Source organism: Peromyscus eremicus, chromosome 12 (genome assembly GCF_949786415.1).
Source record: "Peromyscus eremicus chromosome 12, PerEre_H2_v1, whole genome shotgun sequence".
Classification (NCBI taxonomy): Eukaryota; Metazoa; Chordata; class Mammalia; order Rodentia; family Cricetidae; genus Peromyscus; species Peromyscus eremicus.
In genome coordinates this window covers 46,015,764-46,030,600 of record NC_081428.1, presented here as the reverse complement: position 1 = coordinate 46,030,600, position 14,837 = coordinate 46,015,764, and the positions used below count along the sequence as shown (strand labels likewise).

Genomic DNA, 14,837 nt, shown 5'->3' with positions numbered 1-14,837 from the left:
CCTGTCGAAGCAATGAAGAAAGGGCCCATAAAAAAAAATTATCAAACCCTCAAGCTTATTCAAAGATGACTTCAAGGTGTTGGAATGCATAGGAGAAAATTGAGTATCATAAAGAAAAAGGCAAGAAGATCTCAGCCTCCTCTAAGCAGAAAACCAGGGCAAAGGTAGCTGGACCCTCTCAAGATACATACCCGAAATTGTCTCAGGCTCATTGTGAACCTTTGACCCTTCCCTACTACCTTGGATCCCATGCACTGCCAGAGTGTTCACTGGAGGGCAGGGAGCAGGAAGACCTGATAGCCCATACCTCTAAAGAGGGGCATCTGTCCTCTCAACCTCGGCAGCATTGTGTTACACAGGCAGTGATTCTAAAATAATCACAGACATAGTTGTCTTTCATGACACCTGTGCTTCTCAGGTGGGTACAGAGGGATGGATCTGTATGAACAGAAAGGTGATGTGGGCTTTATGGAGACTGACCAGTGAGGGCCCCAATCTGAACTCTCCCTGTGTCCCATAGTCTCAGCCTTCAAACTGCCTAAGATAGTTTTCTCATTTACCATCTTCACGATGAAAGTAATTTAATCTCCAGCATCTTCCATCTTCCTTTCTCAACCATATCCCACAATACTTTTGCTCTAGCAGAAAAGAAAACACCTGAAATGAGAAGAAACAAAGGAAAACTGGATACAGGGCTTTTCTTAAACTCTAAGAGCTCTGATTTTTCCATTCCTTCTACCTCTGCTACCCATGTCATGCAAGGTGCATCGTCACTGGAGTTCCTGTGGCTATGTCTATGAGTGATGAAACATTCCAGTGACAGGATGGGAGCTCAAATACCCCTCTTTAGGGATATGAGATGCCAAAAGGTCTCCCACCAGTAAACTCTTGCAGTAGCTGGGATCTAAAGTAGCTGAGAAGGGTCATAGTTTGAGACAACATGCTATTGCCCGTGCGATGTGATAGGGTGGATCACTGCCCACCACTTCTGCTGATCTAAATAAAACAGGCTAGTAACTCAGTCTTTCAAGAAGATCATAAAGCCATGACCTCAAACAGGAAACTTCTACCACTGTTTATGCAAACCACGATGGCTCAACACATGGCTATTTCCCCTTCCCAAATGTTCCAGCTAGGGGAGGCCATGAGGAGATACAGAGGAACTGAAATCAACATCTGGCCCTCAAGGCTATCGTACAGCTCTTCTGCAATCATTGTGTTGCACTATTATGGGCAGCAGAGATACAGAGAAGTAAAACCCTAAGAACACTCCTTAGATACCAACGCATGTAGGCTTTGCTTCTGCTCCAGAGAAACCTGAATGAATGGTCTGTTCCTCACCTTGATCTTCACATACTCTTTTTAAAATTATGGGTTTTAGCTTTATTCAGACATGCATGGTACAGCCAGTGGATCAGGCAAAGATGATCACTGAGCAGATAATTGTGCTCACATATAGAAGAGAAGGGAATACACCATACCAAGGTTGGGGAGGGGCTTATGAGGTCAGTTGGGAAGCAATAGGAATAAGAGAAAATATGGTTAGAAGCCTGTGGATTCCATCTGAAGGAGTCCACAAGTGTATGAAGCTTTAGAGATAGAGGAGCTGGCTCAAGAGTGAGGCACTTGCCTCACAAGCATGGTGGTCTGCACTCACATCCTCTGCAGCCATGGAGACGCCCAGCTGGCATGGTGGTCCGCTTGTAACCAGAGCTGAGGAGGCAGAGAACCTGTACTCTAGCAGCTTGCTAGGTAGTTACACTAGCTGAGTTGAAAAAGTCCGGGTGCATGTGGGAGACGTTGTCTCAGGATACAAGGTATAGAGCAATGAAGAAACATACCTGATTGCATTATCTGGCCTCTACACACAGGTGCAAATACATCTGCTAGTACATACACATACCACACATGTATATGAGCAAAATAAAAAATTTAAAGATATAATAGGATTGGCTGACTTGAATCATTTCTTTTTTTATTTTATAATTTAATTTAATTTTACATATCAGCCACAGATTCCCCTGTCCTCCCTCCTCCCACTCCCCACCCCCACCCCCCACTCCCCGCCCTCTCCCCAGCCCACCCCCCATTCCCATCTCCTCCAGGGCAAGGACTCCCCTGGGGATTCTGCTCAGCCTGGTAGATTCAGTCCAGGCAGGTCCAATTCCCTCCTCCCTTCACCCAGGCTGAACAAAGTGTCCATGCATAGACCCCAGGCTCCAAACAGCCATCTCATGCACTAAGGACAGGTACCGGTCCCATTGCCTGGGGGCCTCCCAAACAGTTCAAGCTAATCAACTGTCTCACTTATCCAGAGGGCCTGATCCAGTTGGGGGCTCCTTGGCTATTGGTTCATAGTTCATGTGTTTTCACTAGTTTGGCTATTTGTCCCTGTGCTTTTTCCAATCATGGTCTCAACAATTCTCGCTCATATAAACCCTCCTCTTTCTCGCTGATTGGACTCCTGGAGCTCCATCTGGGGCCTGGCCGTGGATCTCTGCATCCACTTCCATCAGTCATTGGATGAGAGGTCTATCACGACAGTTAGGGTGTTCGACTTGAATCATTTCATTGTGCTCTGCAAGAAAGGAGTTCCCCTAGTTGTCTATTCCTGGCCCTGTGGTGACTAGAACATGTGGAGAGAACAGTGGCTAAGAGTAAGTAAATGATAGACGAGGTACATGCGGTAATGGGTTATTGATAAAACCCATGGAAGGTTAGATGTTCTACATCCCTAGGAATTAGTTACAGAAGTAGCCCCTCCAGGATCAACAATGACCCAAAGCATGGCTACTTTACATATTTTTATGAGTCTTCAGATTTCTTGCTACTTTCTCTACTAAAGGAGCACTGTATTTAAATGATCTTTATGCTCCAAGAGGACATTTCCTATGTAATCCCACAGATCTTTTCTGGGCTATAATCCCAACACAGGTGCAACATTCAAGTCCTAAAGTAGGTGGAGGAAAGAACATGGAGCCTCAACCCTTCACAAAGAACTACAGGCAACTAAGGAATGCTGGGAGTGGGAGAAATAGTCTTCCCCAGGGAAGAGCACATCAATTGGTTATCCAATACCAAATGGTCAGTTCTGAAAACAGACATACAAGTTATATTATACTGACTGAGCAGGTTGTACTTATGTATTTAGTAACACACACACACACACACACACACACACATATATATATATATATACACATATATACTCAGATGTATAACTTCAATTAGTGGAAAAGAGGCCATGGATTCTAAAGAACATCGAGGGGTATATGGAAGGGTTTGAAGAGAGGAAAGAAATGGAGGAAATTATGTAATTATATTCTAACCTCAAATAGTAAAAGAAGCAATAAAATGGCTTATTTATTTTGGAGACTTAAGTGAAAACACATGTCTAATGATATACTGCAAATGTTTTTTTACTATAAGTCTTATCACATAGCTTAACACAAAGCTATCTTTTATTTCTGATACTGTTTATATCAAAACATACTCCTACTATTCTAATCTTTGACTCTTCAGAGAAATGGCAGAAATACTCTACAGGGGAACAAGACCAATCTGCCACATGTACGCTGCCAACTGCTTTATCTTTATGCGGAAGTACCATGACTAGAAGAGAATAAAGGGTGCATTTTTAGAAATCAATACATGATTTTGCAGTTGTTGATAATGTATTACCCCTATAATAGGGTTATAAAGGTAGAACATTCAAAAAAGGAAGTGAGAAAAAAGTAAGTATATATTTACTTTTCTTTCATTAATACCCTAATATCCAATATGTTCCACATGAACTTCACATGTCCCCTTTTGGATTTGAACATGGGTCCTCTAGAAGAACAGTCAATGCTCATCATCTCTGAGCTATCCCTCCATCCCTGCTGTTATTATTATTTTTGTCTAAATGCTCCTAAATCAAATAGCAAGGCGGGATGAGGGTTTGCTTTAGCCTGAAGTGATCTGGTCTATTGATAACTGGGCAGACCTCACAAACATAAGCAGAAAAATGACCCTACGGCACAGTGTTGCATGGCTTCATTCATTGCCTGGGGTTTTCTGTGACATAGTACCTCAAACTTTAAACAACAGAAACTTATTAGTAAGTATTATCTCAGCTATGGAGCTAGAAACCCTCATCCCAGATGTCTGTGGGACCAGGCTTTCTCTGACAGTTCGTACTTCTTCCCCTGCCTTGCCTAGGTTTTGGCTCTGGCCAGAAATCTTAGTTTCTGTTTGGCTTGTAGCTGCTTCATTCCAACATGAGTACACGGCATGTCTGGGTCTCCTCTTATAAGGATGTAGGGGAAGAACATCCCTACTCAGGTATGACTTCACCTTAACAGTATCTCCAAATACTGTTGCCATGAAAGGACACATTCACAGGTACCAAGGGTTAGGACTGCAATATATGCTTTGGGGAGACAAAATTCAGAAGATGGTAAATAAATGTTTATATTAAAGTTGGTGATGGTGGGGAGATGAGAACAAGTATTTACAGGACATGCCTTCTGCTTCCTCCTGTGTAACCTCCAATGCCTGGATTTAAATAGTGAGGAGCTGAGGCACTGGGTCAGCCTCTTCCACATCTAATCTCAGAATACCTCCCTATCGTGGGGTGGAAGGGACAAGGGTTCTAGGCACTGGTACCCGGCCACTAAGTTTTAGATTCCTTTAGCTAGTTCTGCATTCCTTTTTAATTTGGGGGAAGATTGATTAAGTTAAACTAGGGAAATGAAGCCAAAAAAGGGGTGGGGGTGATAGCTTAGGTACATTACAAAAAAAAAAAAAAAGGTTGTGTTTTCTCAAAGAAACAACGCATTCATAAGTTACTACCATGTAATTCTGGTGCAAATTTAAATGTCTGCATACTTCCTTATTTGTTTGAATGTAAAACAAAAACCACACAAACCTTAGCACTTTCTCTCTCTCCTCAGTATAACAACAAAAACAAACTGAAGAAACTGAAAAATCAGTAGCTTTCCTTAGATCTATTACGCGGCCATGGTCACTGGACAAACCAACACCCTGAAAACTGAAGAGGCTGGTGAATATACCAGCCACTTTCCCACAATGACTCATCCCAAATATTCATAAAACCACAGACAGTACCACCCCTACACTTAGCATGTTGTCCTATATGCACATACCCCTGATAGGGTTTAAACCAAGATGGCTACTAAATGGTTTAGGAGCAGGATGCTTATATAGCCTTGGTAGCCTGGACAAAGGGATGATCTGCATCCCTGGTAGGGCAAAGCACAAGATTTCAGCCTGTTGCTTAAAGCACTGTACATGTTACAACTCAAGAATTGTTTACTTCTGATTTTTTTCCTGAATAATGTAGTTAGACCACAGTTAACATTGAATAATTGAAGCTACAGGTATTGGGGAAAATATAAAGAATGTTAGCTCAGTGGTAGAGTGCTTGCCTAGCAAGCACGAGGCCCTGGGTTCGGTCCTCAGCTCTGGGGAAAAAAAAAAAAAAAGAATGTGGATCAGTTCACCTGAAGCAGAAGCCAGTAACAGGTAGAAGACTGTAGGATGGGTTTGGGATTTAGCTCAGTGGTAGAGCATTTGCCCAACAAAAAAAACCCCAAAAAACAGAGCTACCTTTTTGCCGGGTGGTGGTGGCGCATGCCTTTAATCCCAGCACTCGGGAGGCAGAGGCAGGCGGATCTCTGTGAGTTCAAGGCCAGCCTGGTCTACAAAGCGAGTTCCAGGAAAGGCACAAAGCTACACAGAGAAACCCTGTCTCGTAAAAAAAAAAAAAAAAAAAAAAAAAAAAAGAGACTGTAGGATATTTTTTATATGAATTGTGAGAAGTTACACACAGACTAAGTGGAGAGTTTAAAAACTCCTGGAGGCACATTTGCTTGGTTTTTACCTTCAGGACCCCCATCACATTTTCATGGTAAATATAGAAGAAAAATCCTCTCGTGTATGTCTCAGCCTGCTTGTATTACTTGAGGAGAAAGTCCAAGAAACATTTGTGAAGTACACAGACCAGTGGGGCAGGCTCACTCAGACACTGGGGTCTGATTACAGCATCCACCATGGGCTTACAGGCAGAAGGCCTTCCAAAGCCAGACTCTGTGTTAGGAGTTCCTAGGCAATCTAAAGACTGCAAGAGGGTTTAGAACAGAGTGCAGAAATAAGGCAGGACAGGAAGGAAGAACTATGGAGACATGGAAGGGAAAGGAGCCTCACCCCAGAGACTGGCTGAAAGCTTTCCAATAAGCTAAGAAGCTCAGTTCCAACATGGAGCAGCGGACAGTTCAGTGGGTAAAGGGGGTAAGGGTGCTTCTGCTAAGCCAGACGACCTGAGCTACATTCCCAGAAGTCACATGGTAGAAGAAGAGAAATGAGTCCCACAAATTGCCCTCTGACTTCCATACACGCACCATGAGTACCATGTGTAAGCACATACACATGCTTTAAAAAAGGAATTCCAGCAATTAGCATTGCATTAGGCTCTTCTCCACTCATAAACCAACAGGTTTCTAAGAATCTCCTCCTAAACTCTGCTTACACTAAGACACTGTCCTAAACATTTATGGAACCCCTAGTGGCTCCTGGTTATACTTTATCAGATTGCAATCCCATCTAAGGCACTTCTGGAGCCACCCTATATATAATCCTGCCTAATAAAAATAAAGAGAAAAGTGGGGAGGAGGTTTCTTAGCAACTCTATTAGTCAGAATTCCCTAGAGGAACAAAATGTGTGTGTGTGTGTGTGTGTGTGTGTGTGTGTGTGTGTGTGTGTGTGTTTTGAGTGAGAATGGCCTTCATAGGATCAAACATTTGCATGCTTAGTGCCTGGTGTGGTGAACTGCTTAGAAGGATTAGTAGGTGTGGCCTTGTTAGAGGAGATATGCTGGCAGTGGATTTTTGGGTTTTCAAAAGCCTATGCCAGACTCAATCCTCCCACTCTGTGTGTGTGTGTGTGTGTGTGTGTGTGTCCCTCTCCCTCTTCCTTTCTGCCTTTACATCAGGATGTATCTTACAGCTACTGCTCTAGCACCAAGCTCCATGCCTGTATGCCCATTACCACACTCCCTGCCATGATAGTAATGGACTAGCCCTGTGAAACTGTAAGCAGCTGCCAATTAATGCTTTCTCTTAAAAGAGTTGCCTTGGTCATGGTGTCTCTTCACAGCAATAGAACACTGACTAAGACAATTGTGTGTGTGTGTGTGTGTGTGTGTGAGAGAGAGAGAGAGAGAGAGAGAGAGAGAGAGAGAGAGAGAGAGAGAGAGAGAGAGAGAGAGAGAGGAGATCAGGGTGTCTTATAAGCTGTGGTCCAAGTAGTCTAACAATGGCTGTCTCCCAGTGGCCAGGCTAAGGATCTAATAGTTGTTCAGTCCATAGAACTGGACATCTCAGCAGTTCCAGACTGGATGCTAGAGTACCAGAGAGGTCCTAGAGAGCTGCCAGTCTTCAGTGTATGTTGGAATCCTGACTAAGTAAGTTCTAACACCAGGGAAGGAATGCCTAGGCAACAAGGCAGATAAACCTACTATGAGAGTGAGGCAAGTGGGCAAAAAGCCACCCTTTGGGTTTCTTGAACAGAATTTTCTATCCTCTTTGTACACTGCAATAGAGGTTCCTAGCAGGGAGTTTGGAATTTTCTGGAGACATTTTTGGTTGTTGTACCTAGCAGGAACAGAATGATCATTACCTGCCAGTGAGTCTAGGCTGTGAGCACTGGGAAATATTCTCAATGCCCAGAGGCCTCCCAACAAGGAAATTCCTCACATGAACTATCAGTGGGGACAAAGGTCCATAAACTCTTTACTAGAGTGTGCACTTCTATCCTGAGATAGGTGAGTCCATTTCTTAACTGAAAAGAATGTTGGTGCAGGTTTTGGAAAAGGTAAAACAAAAGTTCTTCTAAACATCTCTGTTTCTTAACCTAATATATATCCTTTTCTACTCTATATCTTATGAGCTCACAAGCCGAATAGAGTAGAAGAGTGGCAGAGAACTTGTCACATACCTGACATCAGTGTGTGTCCTTCCTTGTGACACTGGCAATCAGAAGCATATTCTTAAACTATGACAACTGGCCGACAAAAACATACCAATTAAAACATAATTAGAAATATTTAGAGTGGCAAATTTCCACTTCCACAGAAACAATAAAATTGACCATGGAGGTGGAGTTACCAGCATGTCATGTTTTATTGGCCCATATGCCAAGTGGATGTGCTTGCTCACCGCACTCCATATGTCGGGGGCAGGCCTTATGTATCTTTTGTGCAGCAGTAAAGTGGAGACTATCATGGGAACCACTTCTACTGCAGTAAACCACCACCAAGCTCCTAATTTTAGCTGTGACACACAGTATTTTTGAAATTTTCAGTGTTGTTTTAGCTAAATAAATCTCTTACTTAGGTGAAAAGACTTTCATTTTTCCTTCTGAAAAAAAAATTGATGAGAAGGGAATGTCCAAACATATCATCTATATGGGAAGACAAAGTTAACCTCAGACTTGTACAGAAGCCCTTGGGCTATGGGCTAGAGGTAGAAGGATCCAGACAGAAACTCCAAGAAGGTGCTAAACAGACTGAAAAAGCAACAGAAGGCATTTGTAAAGCTCCACACTGATAATAACATTTACCTTAGCATCAAAAACTACTTCCACGAGTAATGCTGCAATTTGAAGGACTTTAAAACTCCCTTCCTGTCTTCAAATGCCTAGTCTACTCTTTTCACCCTCAACTGCTACTATTGGGTTAATTTGGGAAGTAGACATGATCAGAAATCTTTGAGTCTAATTAAATATGTATACTAATATAAAGAGTCCCACTCTGAGCCTTTCTAAACAGGATGGTTTGTATAATGGGAGGAATAATAGAAAATTAAATTTTAAAAAATTGTCAGAGGGCCTAGAGAGCTGGCTCAGTAGTTAAGAACACTGGCTGCTCTTACAAAGGACCCAGTTAAGTTCCCAGCACTGACATGGCATCCTTCAACAGTCTGTCACTCCAGTTCCAGGAAGTCCAGCTTGCTCTTCTGGCTTCCATGGACTTCAGGCGCATACACAGTGAGCTTATACACAGCAGGCAAAACATTCACACACATAAAAATAAACATATCTTTAAAAATAAAAATCTAAAAATTGTTTTTCAAATGACCTTTAATGGTAGTTGTCCCTCCCCATATTTCCTCCTTTAAACTGCCTTTCCCTCCCCCTCCCAAGTCAGTTCTCCTACTCTAATTTTTCCTTTACCATTCCATAATACTATATTACATTTCTCCTTCCTTGAGAGATCTTCATGTCCTTTTTGGTCCCTTACTAGGTATATAACCTCTGTGGTTATTCATATTATAGCATACTCTTCCAAACCTAAAAAGCTAACAGCCCCAGAAAGGACAAAACATGCAATATTTGTCTTCTTGGGTCTAGGTTACCTCACTCAAGATGATTGTTTCTAGCTCCATCCATATACCTGAAATTTTCATAATTTCATTTTTCGTAAGTACCAGACAATACTCCATTGCATAAATGTACTACATTTTCATTATCCACACATCAGTTGATGGAGATCCAAGCTATTCCACATTTCTTGCTATTATAAATAGATCAACAGTGAACATGGATGAGCAAGTATCTCTGTAGTAAGATGTAGAGTGGGTTATATGATCAAGAGTGGTATAGTTGGATCTTGAGGTAGATCTATTCTCCACTTCCTGAGGAACCGCCACACTGATTTTCATAGAGGCTGTACATGGTGTCACTCCTAAGGGCAATGGATAAATGTTCCCTTGTTGTAGAATATTATTTTAAGGTGTGTTACTTTTGTTTATGTTGCATTTGTTTAACTCTGTGAAGCTGTGTTACTGTACCTGTCTAAAACACCCGATGGTCTAATAAGGAGCTGAATGGCCAACAGCAAGGCAGGAGAAAGGATAAGCGGGGCTGGCAGGCAGAGAGAATAAAGAGAAGCAGAAATCTGGGAGAGAAAAATAGCCAAAGAAAAAGGAGGACTCCAGGGGCCAGCCACCCAGCCACCTTGCCAGGCGCAAAATAAGAGTTAAAGTAAAGTAAGATACACAGAAGTAAGGAAAGGTAAAAGACCAGAGGCAAAAGACAGACGGGATAATTTAAGTTAAGGAAAGCTGGCTAAGAAACAAGCCAAGTTAAGGAAAGGCATTTAAAACTATGAATAAGTCTCCATGTGTGATTTATTTGAAAACTGAGTGGTGGGCCCCCCAAAAGAGCAAAAAATAACAACAACATTTTCCTTTCCCACATCCTTGCCAGCATATGCTGTCATTTATTTTACTGATCGTGGCCACCCTGACTAGGGTAAAAGGAAATCTCAAAGCAGTTTTAATTTGCTTTTCCTAATGGCTAAAGGTCATGAACCTTTAAGTATTTCTCAGTCATTTGTGTTTCATCTTTGGAGAATTTTCTATTTAGATCCATACCCCATTTTAAAATTGGATTATTTGTTTTCTGGAAGTTTAGGGGTTTATATATTTATACTTCTTTATATATTCTAGACACTAACCCTCTATTAGATATATACTTTAGTAAAGATCTTTTCTAAGCCTGTAGCCTGATGCTTTGTCTGAATGACACTATCTGCTACCATAGAGAAGCTTTTCAGTCTCACGAGGTCCCATTTATTAAGGGTTGATCTTAGTACCTGTGCTATCAGTGTCCTGTTCAGAAAGTCTTTCCTGTGCCAACGAGTTCAGGCTTATTCCACACTTTCTATTCCAGCACATTCAAGTACCTGGCCTTACATTGAGGTCCTTGATGCATCTGAATTTGAGTTTTGAGCAGGGTAATAGCCAACGAACTTTTCAGGATTCCGTTGGTCATCTTTGAAGCTCAGCCTCAGTGGGGGGATGGGAGAAGCTGTTTTTTTTTACCACTCAGAACTTTCTGGGAAAGAATATCACAACTGTAGAGAAATTTCTAGAAAAACCAGGGATGTGAGGTGTGTTTTTAGGGATGGAGAAAGAAGAAATATAGGAGAGGAATTAAGGAGGCTGAAGAGGACTGAGATGAAAACAGAAGTTTCTTCCCACTACAGGCTGAGAGTTGGTTCTCAACAAAAAGAACTAAAGGTGAAGTTTAGGCCCGCCCTATAATGACAAACCCTGGGAAAAGGAAAGTGTGGGCTCCCAATATCATGCAGCTGGTAGGATTTCAAAACTGAAGCAAGTTTCACAAGGAAAGGGCCCAGTCAGTATTTAATGGTATACTTAATTAATGGTAAGCAATAAATCTATGAGAGGTTTAAGGTAAATAAGGTAAGTATAGGTGGGTAGTCACTTCACATTTCCAGAGAAAAATACACTGTACACATTTTGTTCTAACTACAATCAATTCCTTTAAAAATAAGTGAGTTTGTGTATGGGTCATGAAATTGGAGAAAAAAAGATTATGAAAGAGGAAAAAAGAGGTCTTAAGAGAGAAGAGGGAAAATACACAAACAGAGAATATTAGAATATAAGTGAGAGTAAAGCAGAGGAGGAACTGGGGGCAGGGGAAAGGGAAAGGCAGCCGAGAAGGCAGTGGAGAAGATTGAAAGCAAAGAATGTGTGGAAATGTCAAAGTAAAAACCTGTTCTTTTCTATGACAAATTAAAAACCTAATAAAAAACAGTAAAATCCAAACCTATCAGTATTGATAATCATAATAACAGGTATTTAAATTATATATAACATACATATATAATTTAGGAAGACACTAAAAGGATTTACTTATGTGAGTAAAGTGTTTCATAAAATGTTTAATTAATGCAATTTTCAGAAATATATATATATGTATATATATGTATATGTATATATGTATATATATATATCCTCTTACCAATTGCTTTAGCAGAGTTATTTCTGAGATTTTAGTATGAAAGCTGACTTATCGGATGACCCAGGGAGAAAGCAGTATTTTTAAAACCAAGAGGTTTTTGTTGCTATTGTTTGTTTTGCTTTTGAGACAGCAAGTATTCTCTTTCTAATATAATTTGATTTCCTTCACTTTCCCCCCAATATTGGCTAAATTGTGCTACCTCCCTCCACTTAACATATTGAAACTTTAACTTCCAGTATCTGAGAATGTGACTATTACCTAGAGATCTGGAGATGTAGTGTTTTAAAAGGTAATAGGTAACATAGATTGAATAGAGTGTGTCTTAGGCCAATTTTGCAGGTATCATTATCAGTTCAGGACACAGACATCACCCAAAGGGAAGATGATGGGAAACAGAGGGAGAAGGCAGGCAGCTACAGCCAAGGAGAAAAGTCTGACAATACTAGGAGTCCTGCCCAAACCTATATCTCAGTCTTTTACCTCTAGAACTGTAAGATTCCATTGCATAAGTTAGTGTATGATGTTATGGAGTGGCAGTCCAAGGAATCAAATGTACAGATGAAGAACCATTTCTGACTCTATGGCAAGACTTAGAATGGAATGAACCTGAGAACCTGCGTTGGTAAAAACCAAGAAGCAGACTGAGGTCAGTCAACAACTTCATCGTTGTTTTCTCGTTACTTGTATGTGTTTGCTGTCCTTCCCTTGTAGAAATGAGGAATCTCAACATATAAGAAACAAGCTTTTGAAGGATGGAGGATTATACTTTGTTGTTTTTCACTTTGCATGTACAGACACTAGAAGACTGTCCATATTCCAGTGGATGGACCATACAGAAAGGACACTCCAAATTCAACTCCATGAGGTGTAAAACAAAAATACCACCCGCCCATTTGGGGAGGCATTTGGGGGTTTGAAGGGAAAACAAGCATGGATATTTTTGAGTTTCATACTGTATAGAGGTATGAAAGTCTCAAGGACAAAGAAAAAATAATACTAAACAAAAGATAAAGGAAAGAAGAAAAGCTGTCTGAGAGACACAGATTAGGAGGTCGCTGAATGAGGAAAGACTGGTTTCAGGGAGGGAGGCCCCAGCCCATGAGACACAACGCTCACTAAAAGCAGAACAAGAACAAAATCAGATAAACTCAAACAGCGATCAGCTTGTGGTTATTTCCAACACCCGAGAAGGAGACTGACTTTTTAAATTTCAAAGCAAGTAATATGCAAGCACAGAGGAAAGAACCAAGTTAAATACAGGGCCCCTCCTCTTTATACTAGATAAATGTGAAACATTATTGCATTGCTGACTGTATTTTCTGGAGAGAACGAATATGTTTGACTGTGAAATTATTATTTGTTTCTGAGTTTGGGTGTGATTTATTAACTTTTCTCAGACTTATAAACATACTAAAAAGATAATGTTGTGAAACTATCTTCCAAACAAATTTACCACTTTGATAAAGCAAAACCATGTTTCTTCACACTTAAAATGAGACAATTTAGCCTCAAAAGTCCATTAACCAATAACTGGCTGGCTTATTGGCATTGATATGGAAGAGCACAATGATATAACAATATGGTTTTCCATAGAAATGCAATAATATTTATTAAATGCCAGGTATAAGCTATCACTGTAATTTTACACACACAGCCTACTTAATCCTCAGCATTGCTCCTGAAGTGTTTGGCTATTCTCAAGATGAGGAAGTTGGGATCTTGAGACGATAAGTAGCCTCTTTCTTCACAGTTAGGACAAGATGAAATGTTATCTTTTGAGGTGCACTCAGAAGACATGTAGAGATTGAAGAATAAGACAGGGAATTTGAGATTGCTTGTTGGGGCCAGGAAAATAACTTATCAAAGAAAAATGACTAAAAAGACCCAAGGATGTCAGGGACTAGAAAGTTAAGAAAAAGACAGGCAGTGGTGGTGCATGCCTTTAATCCTAGCACTCAGGAGGCAAAGTTCAAGGCCAGCCTTGTCTACAGAGTGAGTTCCAGGACAGGCTCCAAAGCTACACAGAGAAACCATGTCTCAAAAAAAAAAACAACAAAAACAAACAAACAAACAAACAAACAAACAAAAAAGGTAAGAAAATACCTTTTTTCATATAAAGGGGAATTTTGTGAATTTATTTATCTGGCAGTGAAAAAATTCATAAAAGGGAAAAAATGTAGAAATATCAGACACATAGAAACCTAGGAGAGACAATATGAGAAAAAATGAGATAAATCTATTTCACTACCACAACATCTTTGTGATACCCTCAGCTACAGCAAGTTATGGGAGACCCAACATTCACTGCAGGAGAGTTTCTGGAATGATCTGTAGCTTGAATAGCTAAAATATATATATTTTATATAAAGGCATGGTGGCCTTGAGAATATAAGAACTCTAACTAAAGCTGTGTCATAGATCAAGATCTCCAGGTTCTGTTCTTAAATTTATCACTTCATCAGACTAATTGTGGCAGGAACACTGAACAGACAGATTATGGGGATATGAGGTCACTGTGTGGGCCAGCTGTGACATAAAGACTATTCAATGGCACCACTGCATGGTGGATCACAGTCCCTCATTTTTTTCCTGCTTCTTCCTGCACTGCAAACCAGACCTGTATCACTTGGGTGTACCTCGTTGCCTTCTCCCTGCTGCTTTTCAACCATGGTCCCTACTGAAATCCTTGTGTTTTCCAGCTGCAGCTCAGAGGACCCACAGCTATTTCACTAATGATTTTCAAATGTGTAAGGATGTTTGCTCATTAAGCACATGCTAACAGTATTACTGAGTCCATTAGCAATTTTCACATTTGTATTCCCATCTCAAGTACCTTCACTTCTTTTTAACTACTTTGCTCCACATGTCCAGCATCTTTCATCAAGATTATTGATTGCTTCATGAATCTCCCAAAATGTTTTCTTGCTCCTGTCTCATGAATGCTCTACATAGTGGCCGGATAATGTGTTCTGAGTAGGTATCTTTAATCTAACAATATTCCCTGAAT

The 14,837-nt window shown here is 40.7% G+C and overlaps 1 protein-coding gene across 2 annotated transcripts in view; it reads right to left on the bottom strand.

The window, feature by feature from the left end:
• Nucleotides 1–10,854, bottom strand: part of LOC131922432 (resistin-like beta) — a 29,641-nt gene extending 18,787 nt beyond the window's left edge. Inside the window, exons 1-3 of one of the 2 annotated variants that reach the window (XM_059277223.1) lie at nucleotides 10,656–10,854; nucleotides 1,631–1,713; nucleotides 561–657 (exon numbers count right to left, since the gene is read on the bottom strand). In XM_059277223.1, the coding sequence (XP_059133206.1) occupies nucleotides 561–657; nucleotides 1,631–1,713; nucleotides 10,656–10,737 (262 nt within the window). In that variant the 5' untranslated portion in view covers nucleotides 10,738–10,854. The remainder of the gene's footprint in view (nucleotides 1–560; nucleotides 658–1,630; nucleotides 1,714–10,655) is intronic. The other variant, XM_059277224.1, reaches the window with a different exon arrangement.
• Nucleotides 10,855–14,837: the final 3,983 nt, after the last annotated feature.